Source organism: Harpegnathos saltator, unplaced genomic scaffold, assembly GCF_003227715.2.
Source record: "Harpegnathos saltator strain DR-91 unplaced genomic scaffold, Hsal_v8.6 scaffold167, whole genome shotgun sequence".
Classification (NCBI taxonomy): domain Eukaryota; kingdom Metazoa; phylum Arthropoda; class Insecta; order Hymenoptera; family Formicidae; genus Harpegnathos; species Harpegnathos saltator.
In genome coordinates this window covers 260,969-277,500 of record NW_020229947.1, presented here as the reverse complement: position 1 = coordinate 277,500, position 16,532 = coordinate 260,969, and the positions used below count along the sequence as shown (strand labels likewise).

At 48.3% G+C, this 16,532-nt stretch overlaps 1 protein-coding gene and 1 pseudogene across 2 annotated transcripts in view; both read left to right on the top strand.

Annotated features, from left to right (window-relative positions):
- nAChRalpha2 (nicotinic acetylcholine receptor alpha2) overlaps nucleotides 1-16,532 on the top strand; it is an 84,997-nt gene that overhangs the window by 63,605 nt on the left and 4,860 nt on the right. Inside the window, exons 1-2 of one of the 2 annotated variants that reach the window (XM_025297027.1) lie at nucleotides 14,071-14,354; nucleotides 15,867-16,092. In XM_025297027.1, the coding sequence (XP_025152812.1) occupies nucleotides 15,913-16,092 (180 nt within the window). In that variant the 5' untranslated portion in view covers nucleotides 14,071-14,354; nucleotides 15,867-15,912. Of the gene's footprint in view, nucleotides 1-14,070; nucleotides 14,355-15,866; nucleotides 16,093-16,532 lie in introns of those variants that run through there. The other variant, XM_011153253.3, reaches the window with a different exon arrangement.
- LOC112588171 (putative uncharacterized protein FLJ37770) lies at nucleotides 5,546-6,258 on the top strand (annotated as a pseudogene).

The following is a 16,532-nucleotide window of genomic DNA, read 5'->3' as shown; positions in this document are numbered from 1 at the left end:
CCCTCCCTCTCTCTCTCTCTCTCTCTCTCTCTCGCTCGCTCGCTCTCCTCCGCTGTGTGTTCAGTAACCCACCCATCCTCCATCCTCCCCATCGCCGTTCTCTCTCTCCACAAGGTACCCCAGTCGATACTGACACTGGCGGTGCGAGGTCGACTCGTCAGAGGGTGCTGAACGGAGTGCAGAAATGGAAACGAGACGCGGGGGTTGCTGCGAAAAAAAAGAAAAGGCGCCCTACGCTCTACCCAATCTTGCCCCTTCTCTCTCGGGTCTGTTCTCACTCCCTCCCTCTCATCCTCTCTTCTCTCTCTCTCTCTCTCTCTCTCTCTCTCTCTCTCTCTCTCTCTCTTTCTTCCTCGCGGACATCTCCGTCTGGAACGCAACACTTTGCACTCGATGTCTTATTCTCGTTTCGTCATGTTGCCCATAACGATACATTATATCGCTCATATTTCCGAGGACGATAGCGCCCGCTCGTCGATCGATCGGGGATTATTTATACTCGTCGGATACTCGGCGGAGTTATTCAGCTCGTGGAAAATCCGTGACATGCGATGCTCGAGCCCCCCGTCTTCTCTGTCTCGCGGAGATGCCGCGCTCTCGGTATTATCCTCCCTTTCTCCCTCGGCGATTTGCCCGCGATCGCGGACTGTTACGTCCGCGAGTATCAGGGTGTCGGGGAAGTGATATTAAATGTGGGGAATGCAACAGCGCGACTCGCTTATAAATACTTTATTACTCGGACCGGTGTAGGTGTTGCTCTCGACAACGCGACGAAAACAAATTGACGGTAAAACGAGTAAAATCACCCTCCGCTTCAACGGGAGGTGTATATTTATTGTATCAACAGTACAAACAGTCGATAAAACCAAGAGATTTCTAACGGTGGAATTGGAATTTACAACACTTCCCCGGATGAGCATTTGTCATTTAAACAAAAATTTTCTCAGAGATGACTGAAGTACCGCTTAAGCACCAAACGCGACAGCTCGATCTTGAAGAACCTGAAGGATAATTACGCGGGTTTCACAAACAGACATCCGATAGCCAGCAAACACAGATATATACAAGTGTTGCGTGACAGTAATAAAACGGAATGTAACACGCGATGTAACACTCGCGTAGCGTGTTATATAGACGTCAGTGTGGTAATTTCCCACTCAAACATTGTAATTACAGTTATAAAACAGAAATATGAACCGCGAGCAACGTGTTACTAGAAGGTTATATTTATACTAAACCATTACGCATGATGCGTTTTTGCTGAATTCCGACAAATTTATCCATTCATGTGTCTAGATTTTGGCTTTATTATTTTGTTTAAATGATAAAAAGATTAGTATGTTATATTTTGTGTCGCTGCACTAACTCGTGCCTAATTTCGAGCCTGCAGGTAAAGTTAGCGGTCGCTTATCTCATCATAGATGATAGTGTTGCTCGATGTTTGATCTTAATGATTCGCCGGCAAATGTCGAAATGGACGTAGCAGCGACTATTATACGATCGTTATAACCAGCAAGTACCAGAGAGCGATATAACAATTTTTTACAACACAGTTGTATCGCGCAGTTACAAGAAGAGATTAAATAACCCCAATATTAATAGCGTATTGCAATAGTTGCTGTCCGTGTCTGCTGAGTATCAATTACAAACTTCTATGGCGGCGAGTAACTGTTCGAACTGTCGTCTTCAGCGCTAATCACGACGTTCCCCAGCGAGACTTTGAATTCCGATCGAAAGTTGTAACCGACACTATCAAAAATTGCAAGCAAGAGCACACGCACTCTGTCAGGACTAATCTGGATCAGCTGATCCTTAGAAGGGAACGGCAGTCAGCTCCGACGCAGCTAACCTCCCTTTTCCTCCGGGCGAACGTTGCGACGCGCAACAGACGCAGCGATGTCCGATCGAGAGCGAAGGGGTACGCTGTCGGGAAATAATCCGAGCGGAATATTTCGAATTCGACGGCGCGGCGAAAACGCACGCGTGCTGCCGAGCCGCAGCGAACTGCGCGAAGACGACCTCAGATATGTAACGGGTCGCGGCGCACACGACGGCTTTGACGGGGGTATGTGCGAGGTATTTCCGGTAGCTGGTATCCACGCGGATTCCCCAAAGTAAACGGTATGCGTGAAGTTCTTGTTTCGCCGCGCAGCCAGTAGAATTCCTCGAAGGCTCGGGCGATTGTGTGTTGTCTTTGCGCGCGACACGGAGCACACGCCCGCTTCGCCACCCTCAGCGCCATGCCTCCGCCGTCGACAACCCCCGTCTCCTCCCCCCCCCCCTCCCTCCGTCGACTGCGCTAGCGCCTGCGATCGGAAGCTCGCTGGCGAAAATTCGATGGCATCCGAAACAGTCGGCGGTAACCGGCCGAAACGCAGCCAGCGAAATGCGTTCGAATGAAGCGTCGTGTAAACCGGCCGTATCAATAATTCATGCGACAATGAGACGATGGACCGAACTCGTAGAATTCGCCCTATCCCATCCCCCGGCCCGAGTTATACCAGCGACTGATCGCGCACCCTCCCTCCTCCCACCCACTCCTCCGATAGAAAACCGATGCCGTCCGCGCTACTCGTGTGTGAGAGAGAGAGAGAGAGAGAGAGAGAGAGAGAGAGAGAGAAAGGTTGGATTTAGCTCCGTCGTCGTCGTCGTCGTCGTCGCCGTCGAAGAGGCCGCTCACCCTTTGCTCGCTCCGGTCGCCTCGGCGAGAAATCCTCTTTCTTGTTTAATCTTAACGGACAACGTGTAATTTTTACGCCGCGTCCGGCACACCTGCAGTGGCAACATCAAATGTTATTGCAACACACGCACGCACGCACGCACGCGAGAATGTACTTTGCCGCGACACAACACGACGCGAATTTATTCGCGCCTATAGAGTCGGCCTTTAAATCACGCTGGGAATTATCGCAGCCGTTTGTTGAATATTTTTCATTATACGCCGTAATTCGACGTCGCGTTAGAGGATAGAGATTGGTTGTCGGGAGCGGGCAACGGGAGGGGATAATTTTACGACGACGCGATAAAGTCGCGCTTTCGCGCCCCGTGTCATTTTATAGCGCGCTAACTGCGCTTTATAATGGCGATTAAATTCGCAAAGGCGCCGACTCGCAAGAGCGCGAAGACCGAATCATTATTTAACAGCGGTATCCTCCCTTCTTGTATAATTCATCCCCATCCCCGCTCATCCATTCGCCCTTTATCATTCTCTCTCTCTCTCTCTCTCTCTCTCTCTCTCTCTCTCTCTCTCTCTCTCTCTCTCTCTCTCTCTCTCTCTCTCTCTCTCTCTCTCTCTCTCTCTCTTTCTTTCTCGCTCTCCGTCATTTTCAGCGGGCAACTTTCGCCAAATTATTAATGTTCTAATACGAGACAACGTTGCGAGCGCGAAAGTGGAGGCGATCCGGAAATACAAGCCGGCACGTGCGGCGCGCTGGATGTATTTCCCCGAGGAATTTTTCGATCCGAGAGACAGATCGGTCGATTCACGGTATCGACATTGCCGATGGGTCTCTGTTCGTGCGCTCAATTATTCTAATCGGAAACATAAAATGTGCGCAGGTCGCACGGCATGCGCGCAGCGGCAAAACGGCGCTAGCAGTAAGTCGAGCGAGAATTTATGAACGCACGCTCGGACGAGTAGGAACTGCAATCGAAAGAGAGTGGTGGCTCTGTAAGGCGAGATAGATACAGCATTCAGGTAGGCACGCACCTGCGTCGATGTTATGAAATATACGTATATACAGGGTGTTTAAGAAAAAGGGGTTTTTCAGCCCTTAAGGGCAGATGATAATTTTTCGATCCATGTTTATCAGGATTTTTCCCTCCATTTTGTGATTACCATCTGCCTTTAAAGGCCTTTTTCTTCCAACACCCTGTTCCAACATTCGCTGTAAGCTGGCCTTACCGCGGCGAATCATAATGCCGTGAACATTGCTGAATTTCCTAATTGACCTCCGCTCCAAATAGGCCTGACTTCCCGTCGAGTTCCGTGAAAAATAAATCACGCACGTGCGTCGCATCGCGGCTAAGGGCCTTCCATTTCCGTAACTGTGTGAACGTAACACATAAATTTCAGCTGAAGAACCAATCGGGAATTTCTGTAGGTTTACGTGCTCCGAAAGAAGATAAAACTGTGACGCTAGATCGGACCGTAAGCAAAAGTAACTAGGATTCGACCGGTTGAAAATCTAGTCACTCAGCCGCCTGAATCGTAGTTTGAATCTCCGCATAAAAGCGCAACGCATCGCGCGTTAAGTGCTGGCCGTAAAACTCGAGTCTATGCGTGACATAATAAACTTGGATCAACGCGCAGAAAGAAAATCGCAACAAAAAGCGTGATTAAGCGTGATCAGGCAGGCATGTCATCATATCTCGTAATCTAATAATCCAAATACTTGATGGTGAAGGAAAAGGAAATTGATAGAGAAATATTTAATTTGATAAGTCAATATCTTATCAGATTAGAAATACTATTTTTGCAAACTTCTTCTTTTATGATATACGCCTGATTACACATAATCGAGTATTTTGTGACAGAAAGGAAAAATTGACACAGAAATGCTTAACCTGACAAGTTAACGACGCTTCATCAAACTAGATATTAGCAAGCCTTATTAATCATAAAACACGTTTGATACATTTACCTCGATAAACGATAATATTATACGTCCGATTACGTATAATCGTGTTTCGTTGCGTTACGAGTTTCTCTTTGCGCGTTGGGGCGGGGGGGGGGGAGGGGGGCTAAGTTCACTGCCGACGTATATCGGCTCAAGTTTACGGTCAGCAGTTAACGTTAACGTAAACGAGTTGCGGACGTTTTTGCGCGCTTCTTTTTTCTCCTAAGGTAAAAGAATCCTGAGGCAATACCCCGATTGGTTCCTCGGCTTAGCTTTACGCTTCGGTTCACGGTTACGGCAATTTGTATGCGACGGCCTCGATTCCGACGTAATGCAACGTAACGTAACGTCGCCGTGTCGTGGAACTCTCTCGAGGCCGTCACGTGTCTCGGCAGCGTTCCGTCGGAGCGTCGCGCTAATGGCGAAGATGAAATTCAACGAGATACCCTGTTACAATTAAACGGGCACATCGAAAAATGCAATTACCTCTGGTATGCCAGCCCGGGAGCCTGTCTCGAGGAATTCCCGCTCCAATATCCGTCGCGTCTCGCGTCGGTCCGCCTTACTTCCGTTACTACTTCCCGCCCGCTAATCGTTACACCGGCCGTCGAATCAATTCTCGTCCGTCCCGCGCTGAAATTTCCACGACTGTCTCTCTCTCTCTCTCTCTCTCTCTCTCTCTCTCCTTGCAGAGGCGAGACTTTGCACGGCGAAGATATATCGCTTCGATATTTCGCATCGCTTTCACGCTGAGAAATTGGCGGAGAGTGTGGCCGCGGGACGACCGGTCATTTTTCTTATAAATCAACTTACCCTCCGCGATTCGCTTCGTTTCGAAGAGCTATTACGAGGCTTGATCACGAAGTAACGAGAATTTTGAAATTGCGCGCGCTGTATCTTGTCTATTCGGTTGATTCTTCTTTTGTGTGTTGGTAGCACTACCAGTGACGTAGGTGTCAATTTTCAGGCAGCTGCGACGCTTGGTTCGTGTTTGGCGAGCGAATGACCAATGACGTACTTCGGTGTGTCTGGCGATATTTTGTGTGGTGAAATGTCGGATCGGAGAGTTTGTCTGAAATTTTGTGTTATAAACGGAATTAAGTGCAGCGAAGCGTTCGAAATGTTAAAGAAGGCCTTTGGCGACGATATTATGTCACAAGCACGAGTTTATGAATGGTGCAAACGCTTTCGAGAAGGCCGAGAAGACATCGAAGATGACGCGAGGTCTGGGCGTCCTAGTACCGGTCCACCGGTGATGAAAACATGGAAAAAGTTACAGAGATTGTGCTCGCTAATAGAAGAATCGCACCATTAGAGAGGTTGCTGAAGAAATAGGAATTTCATACGGCTCGTGCGAAGCGATTTTTGCTAATGTTTTGAACATGAAACGATTTGTCCAACAGTTCTTGGCGAGACACAACACCGTTGTGACGCCGCAACCACCTTATTCTCCTCAGACATCGCTCCTCGTGACTTTTACCTATTTCCCAAACTCAGAAGAACACTCAAAGGACAACGTTTTTCGACAATAGATGAGACAAAGGCGAAATCGCAGATCCAGCTCGAGACGATACCTAAAGAGCCGTTCCACCAGTGTTTCTCAAACTGGAAACTACGTTGGCACAAGTGTATAATATCACATGGGGGACTACCTTGAAGGAGATGGGATAAACATTGAAGATTAGATAAATACTTTCGGAGAAAATTAAAAATTCTCGTGACTTTTTCATGAAACCTCGTACGTTAGACCCTCGGTTGCCTTCGAGAAAATGATAATGGACTCTTTCAGTCTCGCGACGAGCGAAACTTCCTCGTTGCTCGCTGAGAATCGCGTGTTTGCAGCTGCAGGATTTATGTGCGATCAAGATCTCGGATTAATGTACACGCACACGAACGCACACGAACGCGTATGAACAGCGCGCGGAGCCTGTATCTCGAACGCTGTCGGTTAAGGCAACCGCTCCATCAGAGAGCATTTAAGAAGACGTCACTCGTGCATCCTGTTGCTACATTTTCTCAAGTAGTTGCCTAACATTAAGCCTTCTACCACCATGCGCCTACGAGGCATACCCTTTCCAGCATCCGTAATGATGTTTCCACGAGCTTCGGTCTCTCGAGGGCGAACGTCGTGCTTTAACGTCGCTGAAAGATCTGAACTCGGGCGAATGATGTCGGTGACAGACGGACCGGCACGATACCCTCGGGAGCATCGCGGAAAGACGGAACAGGCAGGCAGGCAGGCCCTTTGCACAGAGATGCGAGTAAAATTTTATTGAAATAATAAATAACGAACGTCTCTTTCGCTTTGGAGATTTTGTTCGTCGAAGAGAAATATTATCGAAAGCGGCAAGAGTAAAGAAAGTCCTCGACTCCCCCGAGCTGAATTGTGCGAAACTACGGCGAAGGGGGAGCGGAATCATTTATGACCGCCCTATAATGAGCAGAATTTTGTCCGGTTAATAAACTGAAAGGAGGCATTTATCCGAACAATGCCCGAGCCCGCCTGGAAGGGGGAAAAAAGAGAACGCAGAATCTGCTGCGAAGTCGTTTCTCTTGCATGAGACGCTCCGCGAGACGGAAATTCTGGAAATTAGGGGGAAGTAACTATCCGGGGGTTAATGGCACCGTCATATTCGGCAGTCGTTATCCCGAGGAGCGAAGGCCGACTGTAGGGTGAAATCGTAGCGATCGCAATTACGTCTCGTTGAACGGACCCGTTAGTTAATCTTCTCGGCGTCTATACGAGACGCCGCTCGTTTTTCTCCAATTTACTAACTCCCGATATCGCGTTTATCCTCGATGTTGCAATAACCGAGATGAAATGGCCCTCTTTGCACCCTCGCCGCCAGTTTTCACTCGCGCGCGGATTGTGGCGGAAGTGCACCAAGGTGCATGGGGATGAGAAAATAAATTGATAATCCAATACAAATACTTTAGTATTAGAATATTCGCGGTATCCGTCTCTCATCATTGCGTCTGAATCGTACCGATAAAAGAATATCGACAGGAATCTGACAAACTCCGCCGCTGTCTAAACGGATAAGAAGAATCCAACCTCGCCCTACAATCTCCAAAATGTCCCGATCGCAGTCTTCTTCTCCATAACGTGTGCTTCGCTAACGGACCCTCGCTAATCGGACGATCAGTTTGAACGCAAAGCTCGGATCGTAATAAGTATTTCGAGGGGAGAAAACGACGGTACCCGCGACGGTGGTTGACCTCATTCGGCATTGAACGGCGCGCGAGAAGGGGTGTCGGCGGCGCGCAGGTCCCGCAGTTTCAATTCCGTATAGTGCGACATAATGCTCGCGATGTCTGCACGGCGTGTCGCTGTCGTAAGCGAAGTATGCACAATAAAGCCGAGAAGGTGCAGGTCTCGGGATGCGAGAGCGTCTTGGAAAATGGCAGCGGCCGTTAGCCCGCTTTTGACGGCGACGCGGCGCAGCTAAATAGTCAATGCGAGAGAGCGCGGTAAGACCGGCTTCGAAACTGCGCGCAATGCGCTCGCAATAAAAACGCGAAAGCAACTGCATTTACGCTTCTCCTCGTATAACCTGTATCGAACGAGCGGTTTCGCGCGCGCGCGCGTGTCTCTGAAACTGAAAGCCACGGATGAGGCTACATTTTTCTTCCCCTTTCTTCCACCGCTCCTTTTTTCCCCCCTTACCGCTTCGACTGTAGAGCCGACTGTAAAATACATTTCGACCGAGGCCGAGTACGTCGTAAGGAGCAAAAGGTCTCTTCCTTCCTCGCCCCCTCCCTCTCTCTCTCTCTCTCTCTCTCTCTCTCTCTTTTGTTATTCGCGAGCCGAACGTCGAGCCCGAAAAAAGAGCTAATCAGCCGCGTTAAGAGAGTGAACAAAAATACCATTCCGCGGGGCTCGGAAAGACGGAGGCACCTTTCCTCTCCCCCCTCGCCCTCCAGTCCCTGTAACGCGCAATAATCAGCCGAGCATGAGTCGCGAGAGGACGTTGCAGCTTGGCGAACGCCGCTCGCGTACACGTATATAAGGGCAGCGGATGTCCCGAAAGGGTCGCCATAATTTACAGAGAGCGCACAAACACTCATTTAAACTCCACCACCGCTCCCCGACCATTATCTTGGGGTTAAAGGTAGAGCCCAAAGAGCGAGCGAGTGGCGCTCGCGCGCGCGAACAGTCAGAGAGGATAGGGAGATAGAGCAGAGATCGCGCGACTACCGACTGTTCGGAGAGTCACAGAGAACTAGCGGGGCATAAAGAGAGGGAGGGAGAGAGAGAATCTAACAGCGAACTATAATGGGGTTTCGGCTTATCTCGCGGCCCTCAAAGTTTTCTCCATGCGACAGCGCGGGAGAAACAGCGAAAGCGAGCCGTGGCATGGACGAGGGACGGAAGATTGCCCGGTGCGTGAGATCACATTAATTACCTCCGCGTCCCAAGAAACGACCTACTCCTTTCCCCCCTCTCTCTCTCTCTCTCTCTCTCTTGTTGCGGACAACTTCGTCTCTCCCTCTCTCGGGCCGCGATTATGTCCAGATTGTGCCGTCGGTTCTCTCCACTTTCTCGTATCGCGAGCGTGGTATCGTTCTGTCTCTCTCTCTCTCTCTCTCTCTCTCTGTCTCTCTCTCTCTCTCTCTCTCCCTCTCTCTCTCTCTCTCTCTCGGTCCCTCTCGCGCGCGCCCGGGCGCGTTTCCTTGCGGTTTCTAGCTCTATCTTCGAGGTCTACGGTGGCGGAAATTTCAAACACGCCGGCTACCACGCCGGTGTGTACAACTTTCGTCGTGATTAAGGAAGATCGTTTCTGTCCGAGAGCAGATTCCAGCCGCTGGGTCTGATTAATAATTTAAAGTGTGGCGCATGGAAGGGGCGGCCGGGTTACAGATTCACTTTACGAGAATAGTTGTCGAATACCGGATAACCGTCTACCGATACACCATCGCGAAAGAACAAAACCGATCGTCGCCGGGTCGCACCGCTTCGCGTTCCGTCGTCGTATCGCTGGAAACTTCAATACGCTCGACTAACTCACCTGCGATTAAGCAGCGGACGAGCAAGTGGCGCAATTTCGGGCGCGAACTGATAACCCTGGCGGATGATGTTGGCACTTGGAGCACGATATATCGGTCGTCCTCGTCGACAAGATCGTCGCTTCCCAACCGTGGAGTGGATCTGCAAAATAAATGCGACCGCAAAGAACTTTGCTCATTCCCGGCCTACAGTCGACTACAGACTCACGAATTGTGCAGCATTTTATGGGTAATAATAGGGATATTAAGAATTAAGTAATTTTTTAGATGCTCGAGAAACTCCCCGCCGAAGGTAGTTCTCGTTTTGTAAAGATGTCGCTCTCTCCCCGCTCGTTGCCAGAACTGTCGAAGTTGAGAAATACGTCACTATCATTTTCAGCAGATATTCGTAGATATCCTCGGTAAGATATTCAGTATATTTTACACACCAGTGACATGGTATGGACACGGCAACCTGCAGTATGGACGCCATCTTTACATATGCAATAATATTCTTTGAAAACGTCTTTCCCTTTAAGAGGGAAGTTACGTTATCTCACTTGTGAAAAAAGTGTTACGTTATTTCTCCGTTATGTCTGGATTGTATCAGAATTTTTTTAAAAGTATTCATCCACGTGTATTACCGCTGTCACCGCAGAAAGAGCTGTTCCGAGGACGCAACAGTGAATCGAGGAGATGAAAAGAAGGAAGACAAATCTAGGAGGAATTTTTTGCAGAATAAAAAACCCCATCGGTTGATCGAAAACATCCTGCCGATACACAGATCGGCAAAATCCATACGTCTCATTAAAATAAATATTTCCATTTTGGAAATACTTACACGTAAACGATAAATCGCTCGGCGATTAACGTTACCGCTACACTGCAAACCCGAGTGTGTTATTTTGACACATATAATAGCTGAAGCTTTCTTCGCGCTTTTTTTGTCGTCTGAAATCACGTCGTTTGATTGCATTTCGATATCACTTAACGCGTTTAAACGTGATTTAAGACGACAAGATACGTGTAAAGGAAGCTTCAGCTTATACGCGTCAGAATAACACACTCGGGTTTGCAGTGTACCGACGATCAACCTATTTTATCATCGGCAAATTTTGGGAAAAAAGGGAAATTCGTTATACATGTGAGCAAACGTGTCTATCGATTTCATTTAATTTTATTCAACGTTCGCTAGAAAAGAAAAAGGAAAAAAAAAAGTACGAAACGCATCGTTGTATGAAGATCGGAGCAATTTTTACAAACACCGGTGATTTTGGAGCGTTCGGTAGTTCCGGAAGTAGTCAGGAAATTAATACCGCGCACACGTAAGAGCGGGATATCCGTTCGAAATTTCTCCGCGGGAATTTTCCCGCCGAGCAATAAAACGCCCCATAACGACGGGTGAGCAAGGAGAGCAAGGGAGCGGGAGAATGCTGCGTCGAATGAGGAACTCACAGAACAGATTCTTCGCGCCGCGATATACACACGAGGCAACCGTGTGAGAGAGAGAGAGAGAGAGAGAGAGAGAGAGAGCGTCGTGCTGTATCCTACGAGACCTGCGAGATCGCTCGGTGCAATCGCGTCGTACATCCGTCTGCTACCAGACACAGACACGTGCACAAAACGTGTGGCTATGCGTGTCGGCGGAGGGACGACGGTTATCCCAGCCGACGCGACGCGGCCTGCACTCGAGAGTGGCGTTGCAGTTCTCCCTTGTTGCTCTGCTGCTCCTCCAGCAGAGCCGTAGGAGAAAAAAGGAAGGACACGCGGAAAAACAGTCACGTTTATCATCGAGCACGGAAGGCGAAGTGGTGCGAAGTGGTACGAAGTGGGCGCGCGCGCGCGCGCGTGCGAGGGTATAAGCATGGAAGAATAGCCTACGCATAAGAATAAAGTGCTGTAATGTACGGGCGTACGATGCCCCGCTCCGGCTATAAAGAAAAATGCTAAATGCCGGGCTAGGCCGGAGCATCGCGCGCTACCGCGGCGGTGGAGAGACGGGCGAAATGGTGGACATGTATTGTTCGCGAAAAGTAGTGCGTCGAAATTCAAACAATCGCGGGATACACTTGCCCGAAGTCGCAATACGGAAATCCGAGTATCGGGACAATCATTCCCCCCGAGAGAGAGAGAGAGAGAGAGAGAGAGATGCAGCTCTACCGAATTATCGGAACTGAGTGGTCAAACGGATGTAAAAATGAATGGAGAAAATACGCACACCTGTGTGTGCGTTATTCTCGAAATAATAATTCGTCCTCGAGAGGATGATATAAGGGTGTTAGAAAAAAAGGAAAGGATTTTAAACAGTGCTCACAGAATGAGGGGAAAAAAGTCCCGGTAAACATGGGTCGAAAAATTAATATTGTCAGAGTTGTGTGAAGAATTATTTATATTTTAATTAGAGCAGGTGACTGTTTGTTTTAATTGAAGCAGCCGCACGCCCACTCGCGAATTTCGTGCGATAATGACGCAATTACGTGCAGTGTATCGCTCTGTTAATATTGCCAGCAGCATCCGTCGCCGTCACGTAGCGAATCTTTGCGAGGGAAGATCTAGAAGTCTGGGAGCGTCGTTCATCAATTCTGATGAACTCTGGATATATCGTAAAGAGGTCGAGAATAAAAGACACGTACTCTTTTTTTTTTTTTTTTCTTTTTCTTTTTCCATCAGTGCTTCCTCGCCCTGCAGCAGTTGGAAGAAGCCCCCTCGAATTCTACATAATTATGAAAGAATCTTTTCGGAAGCGCGGGAATACATATGTGAGAAAACGTTTCACATAAGAGTTTCGCGTGGCGTGCGACGTCAACTTCGCAATTATGCGTTTAAACTTTTCGCAAGTTTCGCAGCGTTCAAGCGCACTCTCATCTCGCGCGTGTTTATTTCCGCGTATCTCCGCAATTTCGTCGGGGCGAAGCGTACAGAGAAATATTACGCCGAATTCAAACGTGTGTAACCAAATTCCCGCCTCAAGTCGCATTTTTCGCGCGAGCGCGACTCGCGAACGCTGCTTTGCTTTAAGTAGGTGCAGATGCGTAGCGCCAGACCAGTGTCTATGCGAAGTATTGTACGACGTACAAGAGCCGGGCTGACGCTACGCATTCGCGACTACTTACAGCGCGGCGTTTACGACTCGTTGCCTCAATCCCGGAGCGTGCGAGAAAGCACTTGTAAAAGAATTCGTGTCTCTCTCTCTCTCTCTCTCTCTCTCTCTCTCTCTCTCTCTCTCGTTTCTCGCTTTTCTACGATTACTCATCCGAGGCTCGGCCGAAATCGGTGAGGAACATTTTCAAATTCCTCCCTCGTCACAGCGCGACCGTCAGCGCATGAAGGAATGTCGTCTGAGCGATTATTTAGCAAGAAATAACTATCGTGACGAAACAGCGAGACGGAATTTCTTTTCACTTCTTTTTCTTTAACCGGCTATTTTTTTACTTCCCTCCTCACTTATTCGGAAGATCCGCACCTCTAAAGAGATGCGCTTTTGTTCTCGCAAGCTAAATGAATTTGCATATTTTGCGAACAAACTGCATCACGGGCGAGGGGAAACTCGCGGTCACGCTTAATCGTTATGGACAATTTGAAACAATGTTGACGTCTCTACAGGAGAGAAAGGGCGCCGAGTGGAATATAAATGTGTGAACGCAATACAGACGCGCCCGGGACTGCGGGACCGCACTGGAAAAAGAAACTACCTAACATTGACTCTGACACTCGGGAGTGAATCCGCGCGCGGCAGCTGCAGTGCCACGCGACGCGAGGAAACGCGAAAAGATAAACCCATTTATCATCGGGCTTACGGCGCGAAGGGAAACGAAGCTCGCGGAGCAGACGCGGAATGATCGAATTACCATGGCGTAGAAACGAATCGTGAAAATACGCGACGTCTCGATAACAATACAACAAATATGACAAAGTTATCGTAAACGTGAGATCTGCGTCGTCGTCGTCGTCGTATGCACAATTCATACCGTTAATAATCGAGAAGGATAATTCGCGCTGTTACTTTTCGCCCCCCCCCCCTCTCTCTCTCTCTCTCTCTCTCTCTCTCGATTGATGCATCGCGGCCGATCGTTCCCTCGAGACAATTTGAGAAGGTTCCGCTTAGCAAACGAATTCGTACAAAGATCCCTATCGAGATTATCGCTCTCGATTAGCGCTTCTCCGCTCGTAATTCTCCACTCGTCCTTGTCTCGTCGCACTCATCGAGCCTCTGCTGCGAAACGGTCGAAAGGAATAGCAGAGGATGAGGGAGGGCATCGAGAGGAGCTGCGGAAATCATCGAGAAAGGGCGTAGTACTCCCGTAGGATGAAGGCGAGACGGGAGGATCGGCCGTGAGCCCGGCTGACGTGCGCGTGTCTTTTTCCACTGCGCGAAGCGTCGCCCGGCCGCGGAGCTTGCGCGCCGCAGGTGCATTCGCAACGCGCAGAGGCGAAGCCGGCCACGCTGGTACATGCGCAATGGTATATTGATCCTGCGAATTCGAGACACACGCAGCAGCACCCAGTGGTCCAGCGGCTGTACACACAACATCATTTCTGTCCGACGTTCTCCCGCGGCGTTTCGCGAGCAGGCCGCGAGAGAGCCGCGCGAGTAATAAAAGCCCAGCCTGGAGCCTCGGCGTGGAGCCGGCCGAGCGACAAGCGCGCGCCACAATTTCGAACGTAGCGCAGCAGGCTATGACGTAGGACGAAGAAGGACACGAGATATAGGCGCAGCATTTCGGGAGAGTAGAGAGGCGGCTGGAGTGTGTAAGTACGCCACGATCAGGTTCGGATTTACCAGCTTGACACACACACACACAGTCGCGCGGCTTCGGCGATCGCGTCGAACGATGTGCAAGCACGAACAATAAGCGGTCGAGAGATGGCTTCCGTCTCGGGACACACTTGTCATTTATTCTTCCTCATACGTAGTGGATAAATTCCGCAGCAGCGAGCGAGCGCGAGCACGACGATGTGCTAGGAAGGATATGGTGTTGAGAGAGGATTATCTCAGGATTATCTGAGATGTTTATCGAGAAATTTTGTTTGCTAATCGTCTCGAAATCGAGTATCTTTCGATTTATGTAATGATGATGTTTCATAGGTGTATCTTGTGAAAGGTTTGAATTTTTCGTAAAAAAGCAAGTGTCAATATAGAACCCGCGACACGAACCAGGGTGTTTAAAAAAAAGAGTTCCTGATAGGCATGGGTCGAAAAATTAATATCGTCAGAATTATGAGCAATTATTTATGTTGATTAAGGCAGATGATTTTTACTCGCTTCTTGTGTCCGGCCATACATGAAATGCATTTCTGTCATTTCTTGATTAGAGTGAATGACGATGTCATTCTTACCGCGCTATGAAAACTTTGTGGCAGCTCTCTGTTCAATTGTTCACTGTTCACGAGGATATGTGGCTAACAATTGTTTGGTGAAGCGTGTGTACAAATAGAAGAAAGAAAAATAGGTGTTTGTTTACATTCCGAGCAAGACCGACGAGACTTTTTTCAGGGATTCCTTTAAAAAGAGCACGGTACTCCCCGCTCAACGATAAATAACATGTGGACAGATTAATCAGAAAATATATACAAAAGCAGAAGCGAGTAAGTCACTTGCTTTAATTGAAATAAATAATTGTTCGTAACTCCGACAATATTAATTTTTCGACCCATGTTTATTAGAACTCTTCTCCTCCATTTTGTGAGTACCATCTGCCCTCGAAATCCTGAACCCTTTTATCAAACAACCTGTTACATCAATTTTCTCGAGACTATTGCAGTAGTAGAGAGTTATCGTGCGGCGTGCAGATATTTCCGAGCAAAAAGTTGTCACGGCCTGAAATTTGTCGGCAAAAAGCTCGTATCTCTCACACTCTTTGGCGAATCAATTCCTCCATGTATAAAAGTTCCATAACCGACGGGTACTTTGCATAAAAATTAATATGAGCACTCGACCATTTAACGCAACAGGTTCATAATTCTACAACTAACAACTCGCAAAGCTCAGTTAAGCTATCGACATAGCATTATAAGCACCGGTTAGATTAAATTGAAACCCCGGTCGATACTAGAGAGAGGGAGAGAAATAGAGCGAGAGAGAGAGAGAGAGAGAGAGAGAGAGAGAGAAAGAGAGAGAAAAATATAAATGACAATTGAGTAAATGGCAAAAACGTCCATTTAACGTTTCGTTTGTGTCTCGAAAGGCAAAGCCGAATATTGCACGCTGAATCGCACAATCGGCCGGCCTCGTGTTGTCGATTCAATGACATTTCTTTGCAGGTGCTCTTTTGGCGTCCGTTATTTAATCGTGCAACTGCCAGAAGAAATGATATCACCCTTAATTATCCTGATCCTCACGGTGGGGATCTGCAATAGCAATCCGGACGCTAAGAGGCTTTACGATGATCTCCTCTCAAATTACAATCGGCTGATCCGACCTGTATCCAACAATACGGACACTGTCGTGGTGAAACTAGGACTACGTCTCTCGCAATTGATAGATCTTGTACGTAGCATCGCGTGTCTCACAAAGTACAAGCTGCTCTTCCCCCCTGCTCCCTCCATCCGCGTCGTCATCCCTTGAAAGTCGCATTGCTGATTATGTCCAATTTTGTCCAATTGGGGATTGGTCGATTGAAAAATTTTCGTCAGCTGAAACGACGGAAATTAACACGATCTTTCCAATTGATTGCTTTCATTCAATTGATTATAGAGCAACTGATAATTAATCTCGTCGATTAAAAAGTCGCCCGCACTCGACATTTCCCGTTTCTGAAAGCTCAAACGCGAGAGATCGATAACACGACGAGTGTTCTCGTTTTCATTTTTTCTCATCACGTGCAATAAGCTGTATATAGTTGCTATATATAGTTGCTGCACATTACATGAGAAAACTAAATAAATTGACGCTCTCTTTCATGTATTGATAAATCTGCATGAGTACAC